This window comes from Anabrus simplex, chromosome 8 (assembly GCF_040414725.1).
Source record: "Anabrus simplex isolate iqAnaSimp1 chromosome 8, ASM4041472v1, whole genome shotgun sequence".
Lineage (NCBI taxonomy): Eukaryota > Metazoa > Arthropoda > Insecta > Orthoptera > Tettigoniidae > Anabrus > Anabrus simplex.
Window position 1 is genome coordinate 199,347,996 of NC_090272.1, and position 22,660 is coordinate 199,370,655.

General features: G+C 39.2%; 1 protein-coding gene across 1 annotated transcript in view; it reads right to left on the reverse strand.

Annotated features, from left to right (window-relative positions):
* Positions 1-19,944, reverse strand: part of LOC136879363 (putative fatty acyl-CoA reductase CG5065) — a 99,410-nt gene extending 79,466 nt beyond the window's left edge. The window contains exons 1-3 of the mRNA XM_068229093.1: positions 19,783-19,944; positions 10,727-10,975; positions 10,421-10,566 (exon numbers count right to left, since the gene is read on the reverse strand). Of these exons, the coding sequence (XP_068085194.1) occupies positions 10,421-10,566; positions 10,727-10,975; positions 19,783-19,944 (557 nt within the window). The remainder of the gene's footprint in view (positions 1-10,420; positions 10,567-10,726; positions 10,976-19,782) is intronic.
* Positions 19,945-22,660: the final 2,716 nt, after the last annotated feature.

Consider the following 22,660-nt stretch of genomic DNA (forward strand, 5'->3'; position numbering starts at 1 on the left):
TCCCTACAACACACTGATTAATACATTCATTCCCAGTCATATGCCAGCCCGCAAGAGCTACAGAAAATCGGGGTCGAACGTTTGCTTGTTAGGAGAAATGTTGAATGTTGTGAGCATGCACACCCTGCTGCTCCCGCATGTCCCAAATGCTTGACCGGCCATCTCTTCGTGCGCCCCTAGCACATACGTACATACAAACGTATTATTTCACACACTCTGTGACCCATCCGCTACCTCTTACTCATACCTTCAATCTTCAAAGTAACAGACCTCTTCCATTTTTCCGCTGATTAGTGTAAACACAGGATTATTGCCAGTTGCTTTCCCACTTAAAGCAATAATCACCACCACCACTAATTATTCATATTCATCAACCTGTAAGAAACAGGGCTAATAATGGTTCACCTGTCAATACAAACGATTATACAATTAATATATACTGCTTACTACTTATTTAATTCATACGACCATTGTACATGTTTCAAGAAATAGATTTATTCCCTTCTTCATCAATAACAACATGTCAAAATTCCTAAGGAGATACTTAAACGTTTAACACATAACATCTAAAAATAAATCTGACTCATTAAAATAAAATATCTACATTAAAAAACACTATTTTTTTCAGGACTAATTCACCGAATTAGTGTTAACCACAAAGATCAGAACTATTATTTATTATATAACGGCACAACATACATACCAAAGGCACTAGGAAAGTTTTGCAATACGCAAAAACGGTTGGATGGACACCTCTGTTATGGTGAGGGATGAAACGAGAGGTGAAAACCGGTCTAGAAGAAAGCAAGGTGCGACCTTCACACCAGTTGTTACCAAGCAGTGGGACTGAAAGCAAGTTAAAATGCCAGTGTGGACTAAAGATGAATATCGCGCAATTATACGCTACAATTTTGCTCGTGGATTAACTGTTGACCAGTGCCTGGAGGAATGTGCTGGGGAAAGACTGTTCACATCGGACAACAATTTTCCGCTGGTACAAAGAGTTCCAGAGGGGAAATTTTGGGGTTGAAGACGATCCTCGTTCTGGGAAACCATCTGAATCAGTGACTGAGGAAAACATTGAAGCTGTGAGAAAAATATTGCAGCAAGAGAGGCGGTTGATATATCGACAGGTAGAAGAGACCCTCCACATCCCTGCACCAGCTATTCATTCAATTCTACACGACCATCTCCATGTTAGAAAGGTTTGCTCCCTTTGGGTGCCCCATTCACTTTCAGAAGAATAAAGGGCACATCGAGTGAAATGGTGCCGAAAACTGCTAAAACAGTTTGAAAATGGGACTTCGCGTAACGTCAATAGCATCGTTACAGGTGACGAAACTTGGTTTTGTTATTACGATGTCGCAACAAAACCCCAGAAAAAGGTGTGGCTGTTTGAAGATGAGGGTACTCTTGTGACTGTACGAAAGTCAATGTTAGTGAAGAAAAGGATGATGCAGTATTTTTCATTGAACGGTGCATCCTGACTCGGGTTGTGCTAGAAACACAAAGGACAGTTACTGCGAAGTGGTATAGTGAGACTTGTCTGCCTCAGCTCATCCAGGCTCTCAAGCAGCTCCGTCCAAGGGCACGGCTCAGCACTTGGCTCTTGCATCACGACAATGATCCAGCACATCGTGCTAATGTAACGGTGGATTTTCTTGCCGGATCAGGGTTGAGTGTGCTTGATCACCCTCCATACAGTCCTGATCTTTCCCCATGTGACTTCGCACTCTTCCCAGAAGTGAAGCTGAAGCTGAAAGGGTGGTGGTTTGCATCTGGCAGCATGGAATCAAGAGTGTTAAAATGTAACCGAAAAAAGTGGCAGTGGTGGTTCAGTGGCTGGTTTCGACGTATGGAAAAGTGTATTGAGTGTGGTGGAAATTATTTTGAAAAAGTATAAAGTGTTCACTCACACTGCAAAACTTTCCTAGTGCCCTTTGTACTCATGCCTACACAGCAATCATTCGTCATCATTGTTCCATCAAGGCTCACCCGCCACAGAGTCCAAGTATCACAGATTGATCTCCAGCCAGTGTCTACCATTTATAGGGCAGGAGCAAATAAACTTAATGTTTTGTAACATCCTCCTACCTTTTCATCATATTATGATTAAAACCACTAAACAACTAAGCTTACAACCAAAACAAAGTAAAGAATAAATCTACAAACTGACACAAGATGGGATTCGTATCTTCCTCCCACATTGTGAAGTAACCACTCCTGGAAAAGTTGTGGTAGGGACAGGCACAGCAGGGCTCTTCTCCAGAACATCTTCTTCATACTGCCACTCAGTAATGGCAGTTACTTCTAGTGTCAGGCCAGTCCAACTCACTAACAGCAGTCTTCACCTTGACCACCCTGACAACATTGTCCTTCCCGTGATATACAGCAACCATTCTTCCTAAAGGCCAGTTCATTCATTTCACGTGCTCCGTCACTTCGAAGGATCACGGCTTCCCCTACCTTTAACTCTCGAAGTGAGTTTGCCTTACCTTTCCCCGGTTTCAGTTACACTAGGTACTCTGTCCTGAATCTTTTCTGTATCTGAATTTTTCCATGGTTTATCTGATCAGTGTGATCAATATCCGGCACTCCCATCCTGAAGAAACAATGCTGGGGTCAACGCTAGTAAATCATTACTGTCTTCAGATAAGTAAGTCAATGGTCAGGAAGTATTAACTGCTTCAGTATCCACCATTATTGTCAATAGCTTCTCGTAATCTAAAGAGGAATGGCCTAGCAGTCATTGCAACAAGTTCTTTAACATCTGAAAAATATGTTCGTAAAACCTCCCCACCATGCAGCAGTGGGAGAATTGAATTTCCAAGCAATTCTCAGACAACTAGTCTCTACACTCAATTTTGTCCAGTCAGTATCAAGGAACGTACTTTCAGCTCACACAGAATTTCTTCCATTATCACTGTAAATAACATTCAGTAATGCTTGAAGGAAACCTGGAGTCCTGACGAACTCTAAGTGTACAGCTCTGAAAACAGTACACGTGAATATCACTATCCACGCCTTTTCAATCCCTCGAAGATGTAATGGGCCAGCCAGATCTACCCCTACAATCTCAAAAACAGGAGCGTCTCACATATGATCCTCTGACAAAAGTGCAACCTCTGTAGTAATTCTTTCCACTTGGTATCTTCTACACTTGACACAGCCAGAAATCACCTTGCTTATAGTTCTTCTACCATTGATGATCCAAAACCGCTCTCGCAAAGCAGAGAGCAGAACTGAAAATGAAATGTCGTATGGCTTTTAGTGCCGGGATATCCACGGACGGGTTCGGCTCGCCAGGAGCAGGTCTTTGACGCCCGTAGGCGATCTGCGCGTCATGATGAGGATGAAATGATGATGAGGACAACACATACACCCAGCCCCCGTGCCAATGGAATTAACCAATTAAGTTTAAAATCCCCGACCCGGCCGGGAATCGAACCCGGGACCCTCTGAACCGAAGGCCAGTACGCTGACCGTTCAGCCAACGAGTCGGACGAGAGCAGAACTTATACTCAAGCATGAGACAATTCCAGATGTCTCTCCATGATCATAATGTGAACTAGCTTATGATTAGCAGGTATTAGAATGTGAGTTAGGAATAATTCTTCATCCTTTCTCATTATTAACCTTGTCTCGACTCGAAGTAACCCACTTTCATATTCAAACACAGAGAGTTTTGAGGGACGAATGCTCGTTTTCTCCAAGCATCTCTTGCGTCACAATCACAATCTAGCCTCCTTTCAGCCATTTGCAATTCTTCAAGTTCCTTTGAAGTGAGTCGTTCTCTCTTCCTGCCCTTCTGTAGGTGAATCGCACAATCGAGGCTGTCATACTGGCAACTCTTGTGTACTTCAAACTATATCAAAAATACCATTTTTCTTCTGATACCGAGAGAAGTAAAACAGTAGAAATTTCTGTGTTCTTCTCTTCATTTATATTTCCTTCATCAGGCATGATATTAACAGGCCACGCAGAACTAGGGCATCTCAGCCATAGAGGGCCCTCCCACTATTTCGACATCAGGAGTCTGGTAGAAGAGCAGCCTATAGAGGGTAGGTCAGCCCAATTATTCGCTCCACGCTCATGATTCCAACTATCAGGGTTAGACAACTGTTTAATTTCCTTCACCTGGTTTGCCACGAAATTCTCCCAGACTTCCTATCTCTTTATCCGCCAGAATGCTGTCGTGGAATCTGTCCAATAATAACTCTAAAGAACTCCTATTCCTAAACTTGCCTTTATGGGGGAAGCAAGACGAGCTCTATTTGAACAAGCGAAGAGTTCCAACCACAAAATAGTAGTCTTCGTCAGAGGTGATATACGAGACTTCGCCTGTATGAGTGTTCTATTTGAGTTTTGACAATCTTGTGAACGAAGAAATACAACTTTGGCATATGCTACACCACTCGCATTGCAAAATGTATTAAGGCTCCAAGATTCCTGTGTTTCACAATGTGATATTGGTCTAGTAAATTTAATATCAGACGATATGTTCAGTTCTCAAAGCCAATTTTCAAACCTTTCCCTCATTTTATCCTCCATTTCTTCATCCCAGCTCATTTTCTTCTGCCAACTTTCCTGCAACAGCAACTTGAACTAGAGAGACAGGACAGGTGTAACCTATAGGTCAGAAATGCTCTGGGTAGCTGCCAGTACATTTCTTCTAGTAATCTTCTCACCAATCTTCGATATGTCAATTTGTTCACAAGAAAGAACCTTTCTCGCTTTATTCCATCGAAGACCTAATACCGAAGTTACCTCAGGAAGAGATTACTCGCATAAGAAGTTAGACATGTGTACTCCCAGTTACGAAGATCAAATCACACTCTGACCAGTAATGCTGTAGATTCTTCCATAAACATACATGATTCTTCCTCATTGCCGAGAGAGGCGACACAGTTATCATCATAAGATGAGTTTCTCAACGTTTACGCTGTCTCTCTGTACTGTGTTTCAAGTATATATCTAACACTGTTTCTAGCAGAAATGGATTGCATTTCAGACCAAATACTACTTGTCAGCGGCAGAATACAGTATCTTCAACACTAGAACTGAGACAGGTCAAAATGACCGCTACACATTTTCCAAACTATATTTTGACTAGAGGTTTAATTGTAGGATACTTTTTCTTGACTAATGTTTAGGATAATCCATATTAAATATAATTGATTTTGCATCAATGGATGGAGTGTTAGTAATGGGTATACCTTCTATTTCCGGAACGGTCATTTTGACCACTGTATTAATTATCATAATAAAATGTATTATAATACATATCTCTTGTTGAGATATAATTATCCTATCAACAACGGTAATGTTCAGAAACACAACAATGGAACTCATTACGAACTGTATGAGCATTATTTCCGCCGTGTCTCCGGTAGTGTTGTCATTCGTCAGCTTGACACAGTATAGTAAACGTGTCTCATAGACCACCAGTTGCTGATAACATCATATATGTCTGATGTGGAGTGTGGTCCAGATATAAAGGACCTAAGGAGAGTAGCTGCAGACGAAAATGACGACCAATCAAGTTGATCACTCAGAAAGCAGTGATTCAGATCAGGCTGAAAACTGGATTGTTCAGGCTGAAGGTAAGTTGATATAAGTATATAACATTATAACCATCAGCATAACAACTTTGGTGAAATTCGTTGATGTATGCAACCGTACAGTCGGTGTCATGGAGCTCCGCACTCAGGGTCTTTCACAGGTTCTTCTTACTAGCGAGATGAAATTGAGATACTTGAACGCCACAGCTAGCTAGGGTGCCACAATGTCGGTTAAATGCGGTTGCATATATTACCGAATGGTTTGACAACATCTATAAATGACGATGAAATCGAATTGCACTAGGAATCCTATTGGGCGACCAACGTTCCAGATTGATAATTTGGTTTATCAGATCATTCCAATGAGTTTATACACCATGACTGATTTTAAATTTAATATTATACCATTAGATATACTACACTAATATGTATGATTACGATCATCACTTCCAGATTGTCTAGGCTCACGATATTAATGACACATTTATATATTGATAAGCATAATATCATTGTATGCAATCACCGATGTTGAACATATCTATATTACATTGAACAACAACTGAGATATTCTGGATGGTAATGTTTTTTTAATTTTTTATTTATTAACATATTCATTAACTGCATGCTCCATTACAATTTAAGTAATACTACATGCATTAGTATTATTTTGTAGTCGTGATTACATTTTCTTTTCATTATGTTACCTATACCTACATGTTTGATTTTAGTGTGTCTAGCCTAGAAACATCATGTTACATTTTTTCAATGAAAGTGCTCTTTCTTGACATAACTATGCTCTACATCAGGTTATCAAAATCGATACACTTCACGAATAGCTTAAAGAACTTTAAGTATTTACCTGTAAGTTCATTCTTGCTTGTAGGCCAGTGGCCTCCTGAGTTGATTACCATTGTCTTTAGGTTTATCCTTTCGTGTTTTAATCATTCACACTCATATACGATGTGGTCCACACTTTGCGTTTCCTCGCCACACCATGTCGCATGTTCTTGAATTTCAAATCTATGCAGATAGGTCCCTATTTTTCCATGCCCTGTTATCATAACCGTCATATTGTAGCTTAAGAGAATTTTTGAGTCAAGTCTCGCTTTAACTCTCGGAAAATATGCTTCATTATTGATCCATTGGAAGTTTTTCTCCACTCTTCTTCCCACAATTGTAAACTTCTCTCAGGCAAAGCCTTTTTTACTGGACCATCAGAAATTTGATCGAAAGTCACTTCCAGGTCTGTCCTGCTGGCTGCTTGTTTCGCCAATTGATCAGCAGTTTCGTTGCCTTCTGTGCCGACATGAGCCTTAACCCATGAGAACTCTATTTCCCAGTTTTGTAGTTGTAGGTCTCTCACCTTCCTTCTGATCTCTTCTACGAGATTGTTGCTTTTTCCATTGTTTTTGAGTGGGTCCAGGGATTTTTTACTATCAGTGTAAATAATTACTGCTCTATTTTCATGGTTGATGTCTAGAAATTTTACCAGTGCCTTCAATACTGAGTTTTGTTCTGCTTGATTACTTGAACAGGTATTGTGTAATTTGAATTGGTATTGTTGAGGAAGTTCATGGTGACTGTACAGAATTATTCCAGATCCAACTACAGCCTCACTTTTGCTTCTATCTGTATAGATTTGGAATGGGTAGTGTTTGACATCGATTTTGTCCTGTATTTTAATCGTTTGAGCCGGTAACGTGTTTATTCAATAAAGTCCCTAAGCTATATTCAGACAAAATCAAAGACTAATGTTAGGTCAAAATATTATTTAAAAAATGATAAAATTGAAATCAATTATTAACTTAAGTCTATCGCAACGTAATGCAGTGGAAATCGATTTTCATTCCTCACCAAGTTTCGATTGTTTCATAATATACAAACACTGGTTTACAATTAACATTTAGATTATTCCTCCTTCCAATCATTATCAATGCTATATACCATCTTAGTTGAAATTTATAAATTTGGGTATATTTCTCCTGTGATACAACGTAGATTTCTCAATATTCACGATCATTCTGCCGCGTGTATCGCAATTATGAAATTACATAAAATTTTGTTGTTCAGATTTGCTTTCGAGACAAAGTCCTATCTAATAATGTTCTTCTGCGGTGAAAGTCAAATTAAAATGAACCTAAACTAACATATTCTAAATGAAAACCTGCCCTGAAGAACGTCCTATCTTTATTCACATTAGTTGATGAAACACGTTCAGTTCTGATCCATTGATGCGACACAAACTAACCAATCAGCCTGATGCCACAGCCTGACATTAGTTTAAAATACGCCGTCCCTGACATGGAATACGGACTCCATTCACAGCCGCCCGCTCCGGTTCAGTGCCGCTTTACTTTTCCATCAGGGTTTCTTTTCCTTAACCTTGTCTTTAGCACCATATCCCCAGAAATCTTGGTACAACTTTATCTAGGCTCACCAGCGCAGAACCTCTGTTTAATGTCCATTTGTCATTGATTAGTTTCTAGTATGACGTACCAATGGCTTCGCTGCTATGGTAATCTACAAGTTACTGTTGAGAATGGACGTCAGTGTTTGTGGACATTGCAATTAAGGCACGTTCAATGTCGGTATAAATGATTCTTTTCTCTATATCTTTCTTTATGAGTGTGTATGAAATAAATTTTCTAGTGACTGAACCATTGGTCTCGATACGTTAGGTCCGGCTAGTGAGAAAATCATTGGTCTGGATTCTTTAGATCCAGCTAGTGACCAAAACATTGGTATATGATCAAGCAAAGGGGGTCTGGGGGCGTAAACCCCCAGGAGAGAAGCTGCGAAGCGGCTTTAGTTCTATATTTATTACTGTCTAGATACATTGGTCTCGATACGTTAGGTCCGGCTAGTGACAAAGCGATTGGTCTGGATAGGTTACGTCCGGCTAGTGACAGAGCCATTATCTCGATACGTTATGTTCGACTAGTGACCAAATTATTGGTCTGGACTCGTTACGTCCGGCTAGTGGCAAAAGCATTTTTATGTGATCAAGCAAAGGGGGTCTGGGGGCGTATGCCCCCAGGTTAGAAGCCACGAAGCGGTTTTAGCCCTCTATTTCTTAATCATATTACATGATAAGTCGCGTTTTTCCAAGATTGTTAAATCAAAGGTGGTGGTGGTACGAATAGATTCTGCCATTGGCTGAAGATTTACTCTATGACACATCACTCCGATAATTCACAACAGCGAGATGTTCTGTCTTGAATTTTGGCGTAATCTTCAACCAATGGCAGAGTCCATTCGCCCACCGTCAGCCATGATTACTATTTTATTTATCCTGGCGAGCCTTATGTAAAATTTTAAAAAAATCTTATCAATTCCAGCTGCTATTGTAGTTTTCAACTATTGTATCTTATTGTAAATGTTGTTATCATAGGTATATTTTAATACTTCTTTAGTATTAGTCACCTCCTCTATCTGGACATCATCCTTGTAACCAACAGTCTTTACATACTTCTGACTGAATACTTCTGTCTTTTGAATATCCTCGTATACACACTCCCCTTGTTCATTAATGATTCCTGAAATGTCCTTCTTGGAACCTGTTTCTGCCTTAAAGTGCCTATACATACCCTTCCATTTTTCACTAAAATTAGAACGACTGCCAATTATGCTTGCCATCATGTTAATTCACCAGTGAAATACTGTTTATTAAATTGAATTTCTTTCTTTAAACAAAATTTACAAGGGTATTTTTTTTTAATATTACCTTCATGATATGTGGAACCGGCAAATTACTCTTGAGATAATGTATCTATTGCCTGTACGAAAGCAAACACTGCAAAATGTACAACTCTTTATAATATCCTGTTTTTGTAAGTATTCTATCAACAAACCCACTGGTAGTTAAATAAAATAGTTAATATTATTTCTTCCTTCTCCCTAACCAAAATCAAAACTGAGTGAAACCTAACCTACAGCACATAATCTAGCGATCGCCTATGGAACTACTCAATGTAAAATTTAAATAAGTATCACCAATCTCAATTACTACAAATAAACACTAAACACCAATGTTTATAGAACTAAATGGATCACACACAACATTAAATTTGAATGAGTATTAATCACTTTATCGCTAAGATAAAAAGAACAGTCGACCACTAAGTAGTGCATCCAACAACCAGCCTAATGGCTGATAACCTAACAGACACAGCATAGAGATGCACTTTATTTGTCAAAATAACTGTAGTGTAACGGTTAGCACTATTAGCTGCCATCTTAAGAGGCGCGGATTTGATACCCGGTTCTGCCAGAGATTATAGCATGGCAGAAAGGCTACTACTGTATGTGATTAAAGGGGTGCATGCAGCTCATTTCCATTGGAAGTGTGCTTAAAATGAGCTAAACCACCATAGGATGAGGACACGAGTTTACTTTATTAATGAAAATGTACGTGTGGCGAACATTTCACATACATTTACAAACCTCTAGGTATTGTCCCTCAAGCACTAAATATTATTCTTATTGAAGAGACGTTACATCATATATTTTTCAGTAGTATGTGGCAATGGACTTACCTTCATGTACCTACTTCAGCGGGATAGTGTTTACTCCCATCCATTCCTATGGTATGGACAATAAAGGAAATATTATCTGAACCCTACTGGACAGTGGCAATGCCATAAAAACTATACCTATTCTCAGCTATGCTGTGAACCTCTACCTTCACTAGGACTGTTAGTATTATGGATATAATCGTCCAGTGATAGGCATGTCTTGGTAATTTCCCTGAAAGCAGGCTCCCAAAATATGTGAGACTACTAATTCTTATAATCTGGGCCTTCAAAGCAAAAGCTAAACATAATAATTTCTTCCGTAATGATATTGCAAAGTATGCTTACTTCTTAGTCAGGAATTCAAGCTGGAAGGGATCGAGGTTTTCTGCAGCCGAGATCATGGTTCTCCAGTTCGCTGGTGGATCATAAAGCTTCTCTTCTATATAAATACGTTCGGCATTGGAGTAGGCTGTGGATACATAAACGAACACCTGAAACAGTCAGTCATTTTAGACAGAAGACTTGTTTTTTTAGTAGACAGGAATGTATTAGTTAAAGAGCTTCTAGTTGTGGCACCAAAGCACATTTGGGCCACAAACTGTTAAAAATGCATGTGACGTTACTGCTGGTACTGGTTTATGAGGTACTCACCTTGAGTTTCTCCATTTCCGTAGCCAAGTGCAGCATCTCTCTTGTTCCTCTTGTGTTGCAGAGGATAGCCTTGCTCAGAAAATCATCAAAGCGAACGCTAGCTGCTGCATGAATTACAACACTTATCTGCATCTTCAGTAGCTGGCGGTCGTCTAAGCTTATGCCCATACCCAATTCCATCTGGTCACCTTCAATGATCTTTAGTTTCTCCAGATCGTTTGGACGATTCTTCCTCAGGCGCTCAAATATCTAAGAGAAATAAGTTCATATGTTACTTATATACTAACATCGCTGGCTAGTAAGTGGTAGTATGGATCTTTGGCTAATTGGTCAGCATTCTAGCCTTCGGTTCAGAGGATCCTGAGTTTGATCCCCTTCCAGACAGGGAATTTTACTTGTGGATTGAAGGTTCACTCCTCTAGGGATTACTTGGCCGAGGCAGCAAAGACGTGCTTAGTTTGACCGGAAGGACGTGGATTTGATTCCCTGTAAGGAAGTCAAACAATTTAGGAAACAAGATTTCTTCTTCTGGAGGTGCACATGGCCGTTAGGTTCACTCAGCCTACACGAAAAATGAGTACCTGGTTAATTCCTGGATGCTCAGATAGTTGTGCATAAAGCTAACCAGTGTACCCTAGCAAGTGCGGAGGTTATGGATAGTGGGAGACTTTAACTTTCGCCCTTCCAAGGGTCTTCATGGACTGTACAGAGATGACTTAGGGTTCATTCCTCTGGTGCAGGTATTAGATGTTCGTCTTAATGTACCTCTCTTTATCTACATAAAACTACACACGATACCACACTACCAACCACCACAGAAACACGCAATAGTGATTACGTCCCTACATATAGGGTTGAGTCAAGAAAGGCATCCGGCCATAAAACTGGTCCAAATCTACATCAAGTTGTAAAGGTAGGATTATTAAGCAGTAGCACAGGGTTGATAAACCAGGCCCGAATGAAATTTTGAAAAGTAATTATGATCAGTAGAAAATGGCAAGTAAAATTATAAACAGCCTGTGTGATATTTTTAAAGCAAGTATTGAGTTTTTGAAGGAAATCATAGCTTAATAAGAAGATTGAGAGTCAGCTATCTGGATGGATTATTCTGAACTGGACCGATATGACTGAGATGAACCCTGGCCCACGATGACACCAACCATGCCGGCCAAGCAAAATGACCAGAATCCCGAGCTGTAGAGGATGACCAAATGACAAATATAATTCTGGAAAACGACGGAAAAAGATAAGTTTTCTAAAAGAGGTTAGCCCATAATATAATTTAAACATGCGTATAGATAAATAATACTCGTAACAAGCTTAGGATACCTGTAGTTAAAGCCTATATTGATAGATATGTGTTTAGATTCTTCAGAATGACTTAAATTACATTATATTTTCGCGAGTGATTATTATTATGCCAATGATATAAGGGAATAGGTAGTCTTCACCAAATATAAGACAAACCCAAGTTAGGAAGTGTAATAAAGTGTTAGAAGCATTCTAATGAAAACAAAGAATACCAATTAGCCATGTTATCCTGTACATATGTGAAATGGTAACAAGAGGGATAATTTTAGGATTTTCGGTACGCAATGCCAAGTGATATTACGATGTGTAGAGGACATATGTTAGGTAATAAATTAGGACATGCATTAAATTTGGAGATAATGGCAGGTTGAAAACATGTTCTCGTTATTTGATAGGATAATGGTTCGATATTGCGAGTATATGGAAATAAGGTCATCTGAGCGTCAGATAAGATATATAGTTGAAATATATGAAGGAATATGAAGTGATGTATGGTAAAATGAGTTATGATGAAAACATAACAATATTATATGTTGGGAATTAAGAATTCGTTGAACGAATATGTAATACTATGACGAGATATGAGATACAAATTATTCATTTGAAGGGTAAGGAAAGTAATATTGACGCACAGCAGGATCATATATGTTTATTATACAGTAGCAGTATATTGTCTGAGAATCCATATCCTAGATTAATGGTGACGTAGTTATATATACATATACTTACGGAATGTCATTGTAGGTCGAGATCATCAAACATGAATTGTTATGAGAATAATTGGCTATGCACTTGGACAGGGCCTATTTTAACTTAGTATTATTATTATTATTATTATAAAATACATTGTTTCCCTAATAATGATGGCATAACGGAGATTAACGTGGATAATTACTATCATATTCTGTGAAAATAAAATTGAGATTACATACTACACAGGGTCTTCAAAAATTATTTCCCTAGGTAAGATACTTAGAATAACTCGCACATTAGGTCATTTATGAATATATTTGGTCACATTTGAGAATCTTATCATCCTGTTAGACACACCCAATAATTGTTTCCGTTAAAATCAATTGACATAAAGTATGATGTTTGTTAACATAGTAATTTTAACTTGAACAGAAGCAGATTTGTGCTGTTGAGTGAGAAACTTATTTTTTCCAGAAGCTTATATTGAAATGCTACGAAATAAAATATCAATCCCATGTTAACAAAGCTTTTCCTAAGCAAAGTTAATGAAAACTAATGTAATATAAGGAAACATGTTGCGATTTAGGTGATTCTTGAACAACAAACGATGTGATAATGTACAGAATGATCCTTCAGATCGATACAATCAAACATTTTCCATGTCAAGATGCAATTTATATGTTTTAATGGATATTTTATTGGATATAATTAATAACCCACTTCAATTGTGATATGTTCTAAAAATAGTGAAAGATAGGAGAGGCAAGAAGCCAAATAGCATAATTGATGCGATTATATGAGCGCAGATGATTATTACATATGAGAAGAATGAATATTAAACAAATTTTAAAATTAATTCTCACATTTTACCTTACTCATCCACTTAATTCTTACTTTCTAGAATAAATGACATTAATTAAGTTTAATATGATGTGTTATTGAAGATTCCATTGTAACAAAGATCAACTTAGATTTAAGTTGTAGAATTATCCATTTTCTTGCAATTTCATGATACGTCAGATGGAAACGTCCATCAATTCCGATTATAGATTTACATAGCGTATCAGCGTTATTTGAATCCCACGAGCACTCAAAGGTAAAATCATTACGATAGAAAGGCATATTAACGCATGTACAAAAGTAATGACCCCTGAGACTAGTCGTGATATCTTACATCATCTTTCCTGGACGTGGAATGGGCGAAATACATACATCATCATTATAGACCCTCATGTCCTTCAACATACAGTCTGAAACTCTCTATGACTTTACTAAATGTCACCACAATCCTCTATTTGCAACTACTGTTGTGGCTTCATGTAGTTCTATACCTCTTATCTTTAAATCGTTAGAAACTGAGTCTAACCTTGTCGTCTCTTGGTCCCTCTCTACTCTCCTAGGTAACCTATCCTCCTCATTTGCCTCACATGACACCACCACCAAAGCCGGTTTATGCGTACAGCTTCATCCATCGAGTTCATTCCCAACTTAGCCTTTATCTCCTCATACCGAGTACTCTCCTGCCATTGTTCCCGCCTGTTTGTACCAGAAACCATTCTTGGTACTCTCATGTGCGTTACTTTTAACTTATGAATAAGATATCCCGAGTCCACCAAACTGTCGCTCCCGTAAAGTAAAGTTGGTCTGAAAACAGACCGATGTAAAGATAATTTCATCCGGGAGCTGACTTCCTTCTTACAGAATACTGTTGATCGCAACTGCGAGCCCACTGCATTAGCTTTACTTCGCCTTGATTCAATCACACTTACTATATTACCATCCTGAGTGAACACACATCCTAATGACCTGAAATAATCTAACGGTTCCAGCTTTGTATCACCAATCTGACATTCGATTCTGTTGAATTTCTTACCTACTGAGATCAATATATCTTTGAACGGCTAATTTTTATACCATACTCATTGCACCTATTTTCAAGTTTCAACGTAGTAGACTGCAGGCTTTCGACACAATCTACCATTAAGACCAAGTGGTCAGCATAGGCTAGACTGCTTATTACATTTCCACCTAACTGAATCCCTCCCTGCCACTTATACCTTACAGCAGATGACCCATGTAAACTATGTACAATAAAGGTGAAAGATTCCAGACTTGTCTAACGCCTGTAAGTACCTTGAACCAAGAACTCATTCTATCACCAATTCTCACTGCAGCCCAATTTTTAACTTTATGCCTTTGAATGGTTTTAATAATCTACCAGTGATCCCATAGTACCCCAGTATTTTGAACATCTTTTCTCTCGGTACCCTGTCATATGCTTCTGTTTTGAGCTTTGAGCTGGTACGAGTACAAGAAAAGGTAAATTAATACATTTTTCAGTCACCTGTTGCATACTGGAAATCTGATACTGACAGCCTCTCTGTGGTCTGAAACCACACTGGTTTTCACCCAACTTCCTCTCAACCACTGCTCGCACCCTCCCTTCCAAGATGCCAGTGAACACTATGCGTAGTATACCGCTCAATAAGGTACCTTGATAATTGTTGCAATCCTTCCCGATCCCTTGCTTATACATAGGCGCAGTTACTGCTTTTGTCCAATTAGAAAGTACCTTACCAACACTCCATGCTAATCTTACTACTCTATGAAGCCATTTCATCCCTGACTTCCCACTGAACTTTACCATTTCAAGTTTAATTTCATATATTCCTGCTGCTTTATGACAATGGAGTCTATTTACCATCTGTTCTATACAATAATAAATCATTTACTTTTAACACAATCACAATTGTAGTAATACAGTTCAACACCATCTTCAAAACTACAACCAAGGAAAACTACATAACAACATAGAACAAAACACTGTCTTTCTTCTGATAGAAATCGATTACTCGCAAAAGGGGTAACTTGCGTTCTCCACATTCTTCTACCTTGCAAAAGCAGTTTTGCAACACATCGACAAACACTGCACTCATATATGTGAGCCACTATAAATCTAGTTTCTTGAGTGGTCGAACGGCTCTACCGCAGCGAGTCTTGAAGTCACTCCCCTTTTCAGTTCCGGAGTCACTACTACGAACATTTTCGTTGATTACTGCCTCTCCTCTTCGGTGTTGTGAAGCATTGGTAAAATCCTTCTTCTCAAGACAGTTTATCTTTAGAGGATAAAGTCTTCGTACTGGATGAAACAAGACACCAGTTGCTGTCTCAATCCTACCCAGACGAGACACATTGTCTCTTCCAGGTAACAGCTCCAACACTCTTCCTAAGGACCAGTTGATTCACTTCTTGTCGTCGCTCTCCACCAACACGATGTCTCCAACTTGGAGGGATGGCCGTTGCTTTTGGCTGTGATTGAAGAAATCCCAAGTATTCTTGTTTGAAGCGCTTTCTAAGGCTCTCTCGAACAGTTTGTAGATAACGCCATCTTTCGTTCTGGACCAGCCAGTACCGTCCTCTGAGCTGGTACGAGTACAAGACAAGGTAAATTAATACATAAAGATAAACCTAACCACTGGGCACATACCCCACACAAACATAATTACCAAAACAAAGAAAACTTACCTTTAGTAAACCAGGAGTTGCCGTGGATACTTAGAATTAAACCAGTACAGTATTAACCGGTACGACTAGTTGAAAGAAAAAGCAACCAGATATTGAGTTTCAAAAGTTTTAGTTTTAAAATATTAGAAACGGGTTTAACAACTTGGAAAGAACAATACAAATAAATCAGGCTCGATGAGCTGCAACGTAATGAAATCAATTAATTAAACTTAGATTACCAGGAAAAAGGAAAAAGTGACAGTTAACTCAAATATTCAGAAGACGGTCGTCATTTCAGTAAAATGAAGAAAAATATTCTGGTATCTTATCTCCTCTCAACCAATTTCCACCAAAATTTGCAATTACCCACCAAAGTTTCTAGATACACTTGAGCAGGTTCAAGTTTAATGCCATGAGTTTTCATAAGCGTCAAAGATTTAAAAGGTTTCAATCATGAGCTAGAAATAGGCCAAAAAAACCACATCCGAAGTAGGACGAGAAATAAACAGTGATTAAGGGTAAGGGTTTTTAAAACGTATGAAAAGAAACCAAGTACACCCTAAAAATAGCGCAGAAAACAGATAATTCATGCCCAAAAAAGAAAAATCCACCTTCAAAATCAAGTCATACCAATCATCAACAATGATTAAATTAGTAAACATGGCCATGCTTACGGTGCAGGCAAAATTGACAAGCCACCAATCTCAGAAGTCCTAAAATAATGGAAAACGAGAAAAAACAAAAGAGAATCAAGAATAACGAATCACCAATAAATAAGATAAAATTAAGTGAAAGGATAACCCCCTCCAAGAAAATAGAATCCATAAGGGAGCGAAAAAAAAAATAACGCTTGTCGGAACTCATTCAGGCATTACACAAAACTCTTATGTTTTTCATCACTCACATAACAGTATCACCATATTACTCCCGAGAACATTACTTTAAACATTGAAGAATAACATAAAAACCGAAATTTCGGAGTCAGTGTTTTGAAATTTACAAGTGAGAAACCCATGTTTCAGTAGGAGAATTACCAACAGACCGGGATGTTCTTTTCTTTTAAAAAAAAATTACATTAATTTCAAGAATCAGACGATTTTCAAAAGACCACTTAAAGTTCAGAAAACTTTCGGAGAAGTAGGGTTATATGAAGTCACAGAGACTTTGATTATCGAAAACATTGATGCAGGAGAAGGTAGGTAACTTACAGTTCCGATGTAGATCCCATGTTGGAGTCACGCGTGTTATATACTCAGAAAATTTTATCCACCGCAATCCTACTTTATCCACTTGAAGTAAGGAACTAGTATTAAATAGAAATGGAGTTCTTGAGGATGAACAACATCCTTGCACAATTCTTCTTATTAACCGTAAACCATGGTTACACTGATTGCTAGCCTAGAAACACAATGAAACATGCTCCTGCTCGCCATGATAGCTTACAAGAGACAACGGCTACTACAAGTTAGACAGAGAGGTCCGTTACGTAACAATCCTCGCTAGCGCTGATTGGCCAGCGACAAATGCACGGCTAACAGTCGCGCTCACCTGCGCAGAAGGCAGATACCAGTCCAGCGCTGTTTGGCACAGAATAATGGGAAACACAAACAGACAGTTCCCGAATTAAAATAAAACAGAGTGTTTTAGGCAATTAGAAATAATAAGTTAGGAGTATGGCCTCCAATAACTTAGAAATAGTAGTAGAAAACTAGTTTGAAAGATAGCATGATGTGACACTAATTTCCACAGTGATAGCCAGTCCTAAAACATAAATAGAGAAGGCAAAAAACGTTACCTCGGTAACAGTTCAAACTGGAAGATTGAACTTGATCCAAGTCGGTTACATCATTAACCTCTAGTGTAGTGGCTTGAGTTCATCTTCTTCAGAAACATAAGTTAAAGGTCGTTTGTTCATCAGATTCTCACCATCGTACAAAAGAGTGCGCATTTCATCATAATTTAGACAAGTCTTGTCCAAATTACGGCGTAGCAAATCCTTTAAAATCTTATGGCGACGATGGGATAGGGAAGGCCTAGGAGTGGGAAGGAAGCGGCCTTGGCCTTAATTAAGGTACAGCCCCAGCATTTGCCTGGTGTGAAAATGGGAAACCACGGAAAACCACCTTAGACTGTGAAGAGAGAAGAATCATCTGGACACTACATGGTTAAACTACCTTGAACTGACGGTTATACTTCTCTGGAATCAAATCGTGAAGTTACTGAGAAACGATTATTGAGCACGTTCAAGAAAATTATGAGGAATGCAGGAATTTCAGGATTATGATGAAGTGTTTCAAGAATAGGAAAATAAGGGGATCACTGAAGGAGTTGCAAACGAGGTTTCGGATGGACCTACGCATTATTTGCCTCACCGAGCTGTGCTGAAAGACAGTGGCACTACAAAGATTAGGCCAGTGCTTTATGCTTCCAACAAGGACAGAAATGGCAATTCCTTAAATAAGCGCCTCGAACCAGGACCAAACGTCATTGACCTTGTTCCACCCGTACTCACCAATTTCCGATCCTACCCTATAGGTCTAATTGCTGATATAGAGAATACCTTCCTGCAGATTATAATTGATCCTAGAGATTTGCTTCTTTTTGGTGGGATAAGTTGAAGGTAGCCCCTTTTAGACATTGCAGGGTGATTTTTGGTGTCTGTTCTAGTCCCTTCTTATTGGTTTCAGTACTGAACCATCTTCTGGATGGTGCCTCAACTCATTTGAAGGAAGTAGCTAGTAAATTGAAACATGCATTGTATGTGGACAACTGTATTACTGGAGTTGTTTCAAAAGAAGGGATTGGGTCATTTATTTTAAAGGCACAAGATGTGATGTCCTCTGCAGGTTTCAATTTGAGGGGACGAGTGAATTCTTCAGACTGTAATGTTGGCACAACTGAATATGTCTTAGGACTTCGATGATATTTTGACGTAGATGAACTTGGATGCAACTTCAGCTGACCTACAGGTTTGTAACCCTAAGGGTGGTACTCTCCTGTGTGCAGAAAATATTTTATCCGGTTGGATTTTCGGCTCCAGTAATCCATACTCCCAAACTCATTCTACAGAAGACGTCGGTGTGACGAAAAGCAAATAGCAAAAGCTATCTTCACAGACTTATGGGCGTGGAAGATAGGATGGGATGAGGTTTTACCAGAAGATATTTGTGAAGAATTCCATCGATGAAACCAGCAGCTACAATACCTACATGACTGCTGGATACCTAAAAGAATTTTCCTGAATGACAACAGCCCGTTGCATGTATTAGTCGACGCCAGCAAAAGGGCGCTTGGTTGTTGTATATTTCTGAGGACAGAAGATGAAAACGAAATCAAACTGAGCCTTCTGATGGCTAAATCTAGAGTGGCACCATTCAAAGAGCTAACACTACCTCGTCTCGAACTGATGGGTGCGCTCCTTGCAGTTAGGATTTCTCGGTTGTGCCTCAGAAAGACCCCAAACAAGTTCTCACAGCCACCAAATTTTTGTATACATGCACAAAGTCTGGCGCGATTATCTGGGCCCAGGCATCAGCTCACAACAATACCTGTATGTCACTAGCACTGTTATCATCATACTGTCCAACAACAGTAAGTTCAACTTCTTTATCGTTCAGTAAATTAAATAAGTCAGCATCAACTAGGGGAGCATTACCACAAATACAATCATAGACTAACACAGTAACCTCACATTTGCTTTCCTCGTTCATACCCAACAGTGTTATTTGATAGAACTCGAAGCAAACAGATGCTGTTTTCCTACCTCCAAATAATTCTTGACTTAGGGTTACGTTTCCTGTTCGTTCCAAGTCTAGTTTTTGGCACAAGATTTCTTAATGTAGCTTTTCTGCGATCCACTGTCACAAAAAACTCTTACTCTGTGTGTGGATCCCACAACAACTATCTTAGCAACTGAAGTCTGCAGATAGGTCACTGATCCTTCGTTTCTACCTGTATCATGCTAACCGTATTTGGAACTGAATCATCTTTAGATTCTTCTGAGGCTGTCTTCACACGCATGAAAGCGTAATGTTTCCCTCTGCAAAACGGACACTTCACAAACATCTTACACTTAGCACTGATATGTGCCTCTCGTAGACACCTAAAACAACCTCCCTTTTCCTTTAACGTCCCTAGGCGTTGTCCTAGAGAACAATCAATAGCTACAGCACAGTCTTGAGAAGGATTTGTGGTTCTGCTACAAAACACGCATGCTAGTTCTCTAATGTTCTTGTTTCCCTTACTAACAGAAACATCCTCTACTGAAAGTAAAGCAGCTGCTGAAGGCACTTCCCTCTTCTTAATCTTTATTTTATCATCTTGCTTAACACGATCTACCCTCTCATTAGCTTCAAAAGAACCTTGACTTAGCTTAAGTCGTTTCTCCCCTTCAACCTCAGTCTTTAAGAAGGCTAACAGTTCTGTTAGCCAACAGTCAGGTTCCTTGGTAGACGTTTCCTTCGATACACGTTACCTGTCCGTTTCAAGCACGATGTCTTCTAGGTTTTCTCCTTGCAGCAGTTCATTGTAGACTTCATCATCAATACGTTTTAACTTCTCGTATCTTTCCACAAGGGAAGCATAGCTGCCACGAATTTCCACGTGGTCAAAGTCGGCAAGATTCAGTAGTTCTTCAAGCTTATGTACTTCACGAGTAGGCAACACGCCGCGTAATACTCGTCGTTCAATTTGTCTTGATGTTGAAATTGCCTGTAGTCCTGTCACGGTCGACAAATGTTCTGTACAATAACAAATCATTTACTTTAACACAATCACAATTTTATTAATACAATTCAACACCATCTTCAAAACTACAACCAAGGAAAACTACATAACAACATGGAACAAAACACTTTCTTCTGCTGGAAATCGATTACTCGCAAAAGGTATAACTTGCGATCTACACACCATCCTTCCCAAATCCTCAAGTGTAATTTCACCAACATAATTTTCCGCATGAGTTCCGTTGTTTGCGACACCACCACGAAGATTTCCTTTTACGTTGAGAAGATTTTCAAAATATTACCTCCACCTGTCCAGTGATTCCCTGGGATCTATTATGTGTTCACCCGAATTACCCAAAACACTGTTCATTTCCTTTCTCCCTCCCTTCCTAATATTCTTTATTAGTTTTCAGAAAGGTTTCCCTGCTGCTTGAATAGCCTTTGCAGGTTATTTCCAAAATCTTGCGATGATTTTTTTTTTATTCCACAACTATTTGCTTCGCTCTGTTTCATTCATCTACGTACAATTCCCTGTCTGCATCAGCCCATGTTTGGAACCATTTCTGATAAACCTTCTTTTTACGTTTACAAGTTGTTCTCACTTCATCGTTCCACCACGATTTTCGCTTTTTTCCTATCTTTACACACAGTTGTTCCTAGGCATTCCCTTGCTGTTGCTACTAGAGCATCCCTGTATGCCACCCATTCTCTTTCTATATCTTGAATCTGCTTACTGCCGACTCTTAGGAACTTCTCACTAATTATATCCATGCACTTCTGTCTAATTTTCTTGTCCAGGAGATTTTCTACCCTTATTCCTTTGCAGGCAGATTTCACTTTCTCTTTCCTAGGCCTAGAGATACTTAGTTCACTACAAATCTGGCAGTGTTCTGTTTCATCGAAAACCCCCGAAAAACCTGTACATTCCTAACAGATTTCCTGATTTTGAAGTCGGTTAAGATATAGTCTGTTATGCATCTTTCATTTGTAGCGGTGAATAGCATTATGCTTGAAGAATGTATTCGTAACTGCTAAACCAACACTAGCTTAGAAGTCCAGCAGACACTTCCAACTCGTATTAGTTTCCATATCTTCCCCACATTTACCAATCACCCTTTCATGTCCTTCAGTTCTATTTCCAATTCTCGCATCGAAATCGCCCTTTAACACTATCCTCTCCTTGCTGTTGACCCTGACTATGATGTCACTTAATGCTTCATAAAACTTGTCAATTTCATCCTCATCTGCACCCTCAAACGGTGAATACACTGAGACAATTCTCGTCCTAATTCCTTCAACTGCCAAATCTACCCACATCATTCGCTCATTTACGTGCCTAACAGAAACTATGTTGCGTTCAATAGTATTCCTGGTGTGGTACTGGAGAAGATTTCCTAAACAAATCGACATGCAAGCAGTGGCGGCCGGTCAATACGTGCTACCGGGCTCCAGCACGTAGCTTGGAACTGTACGGAATTATTTATGTACAGTACAATTATCCTTGTGCCTTTTCTTTGTTTTGAGTATGGTATGAATTTGTGTTTGGTGAAAATCAGGACAAGATCTGTTGAACACCTAGCTCTCTTCTCCCGAGAAACTTAGTCCGTGCTCATCTGAAATGAGCTCTGGCCTGTAGCCTGAAGGAAGCAATACGCAGGCGCAGCCAAGCTTGCAACACACCCCGTAGCCGGTGGACTATACC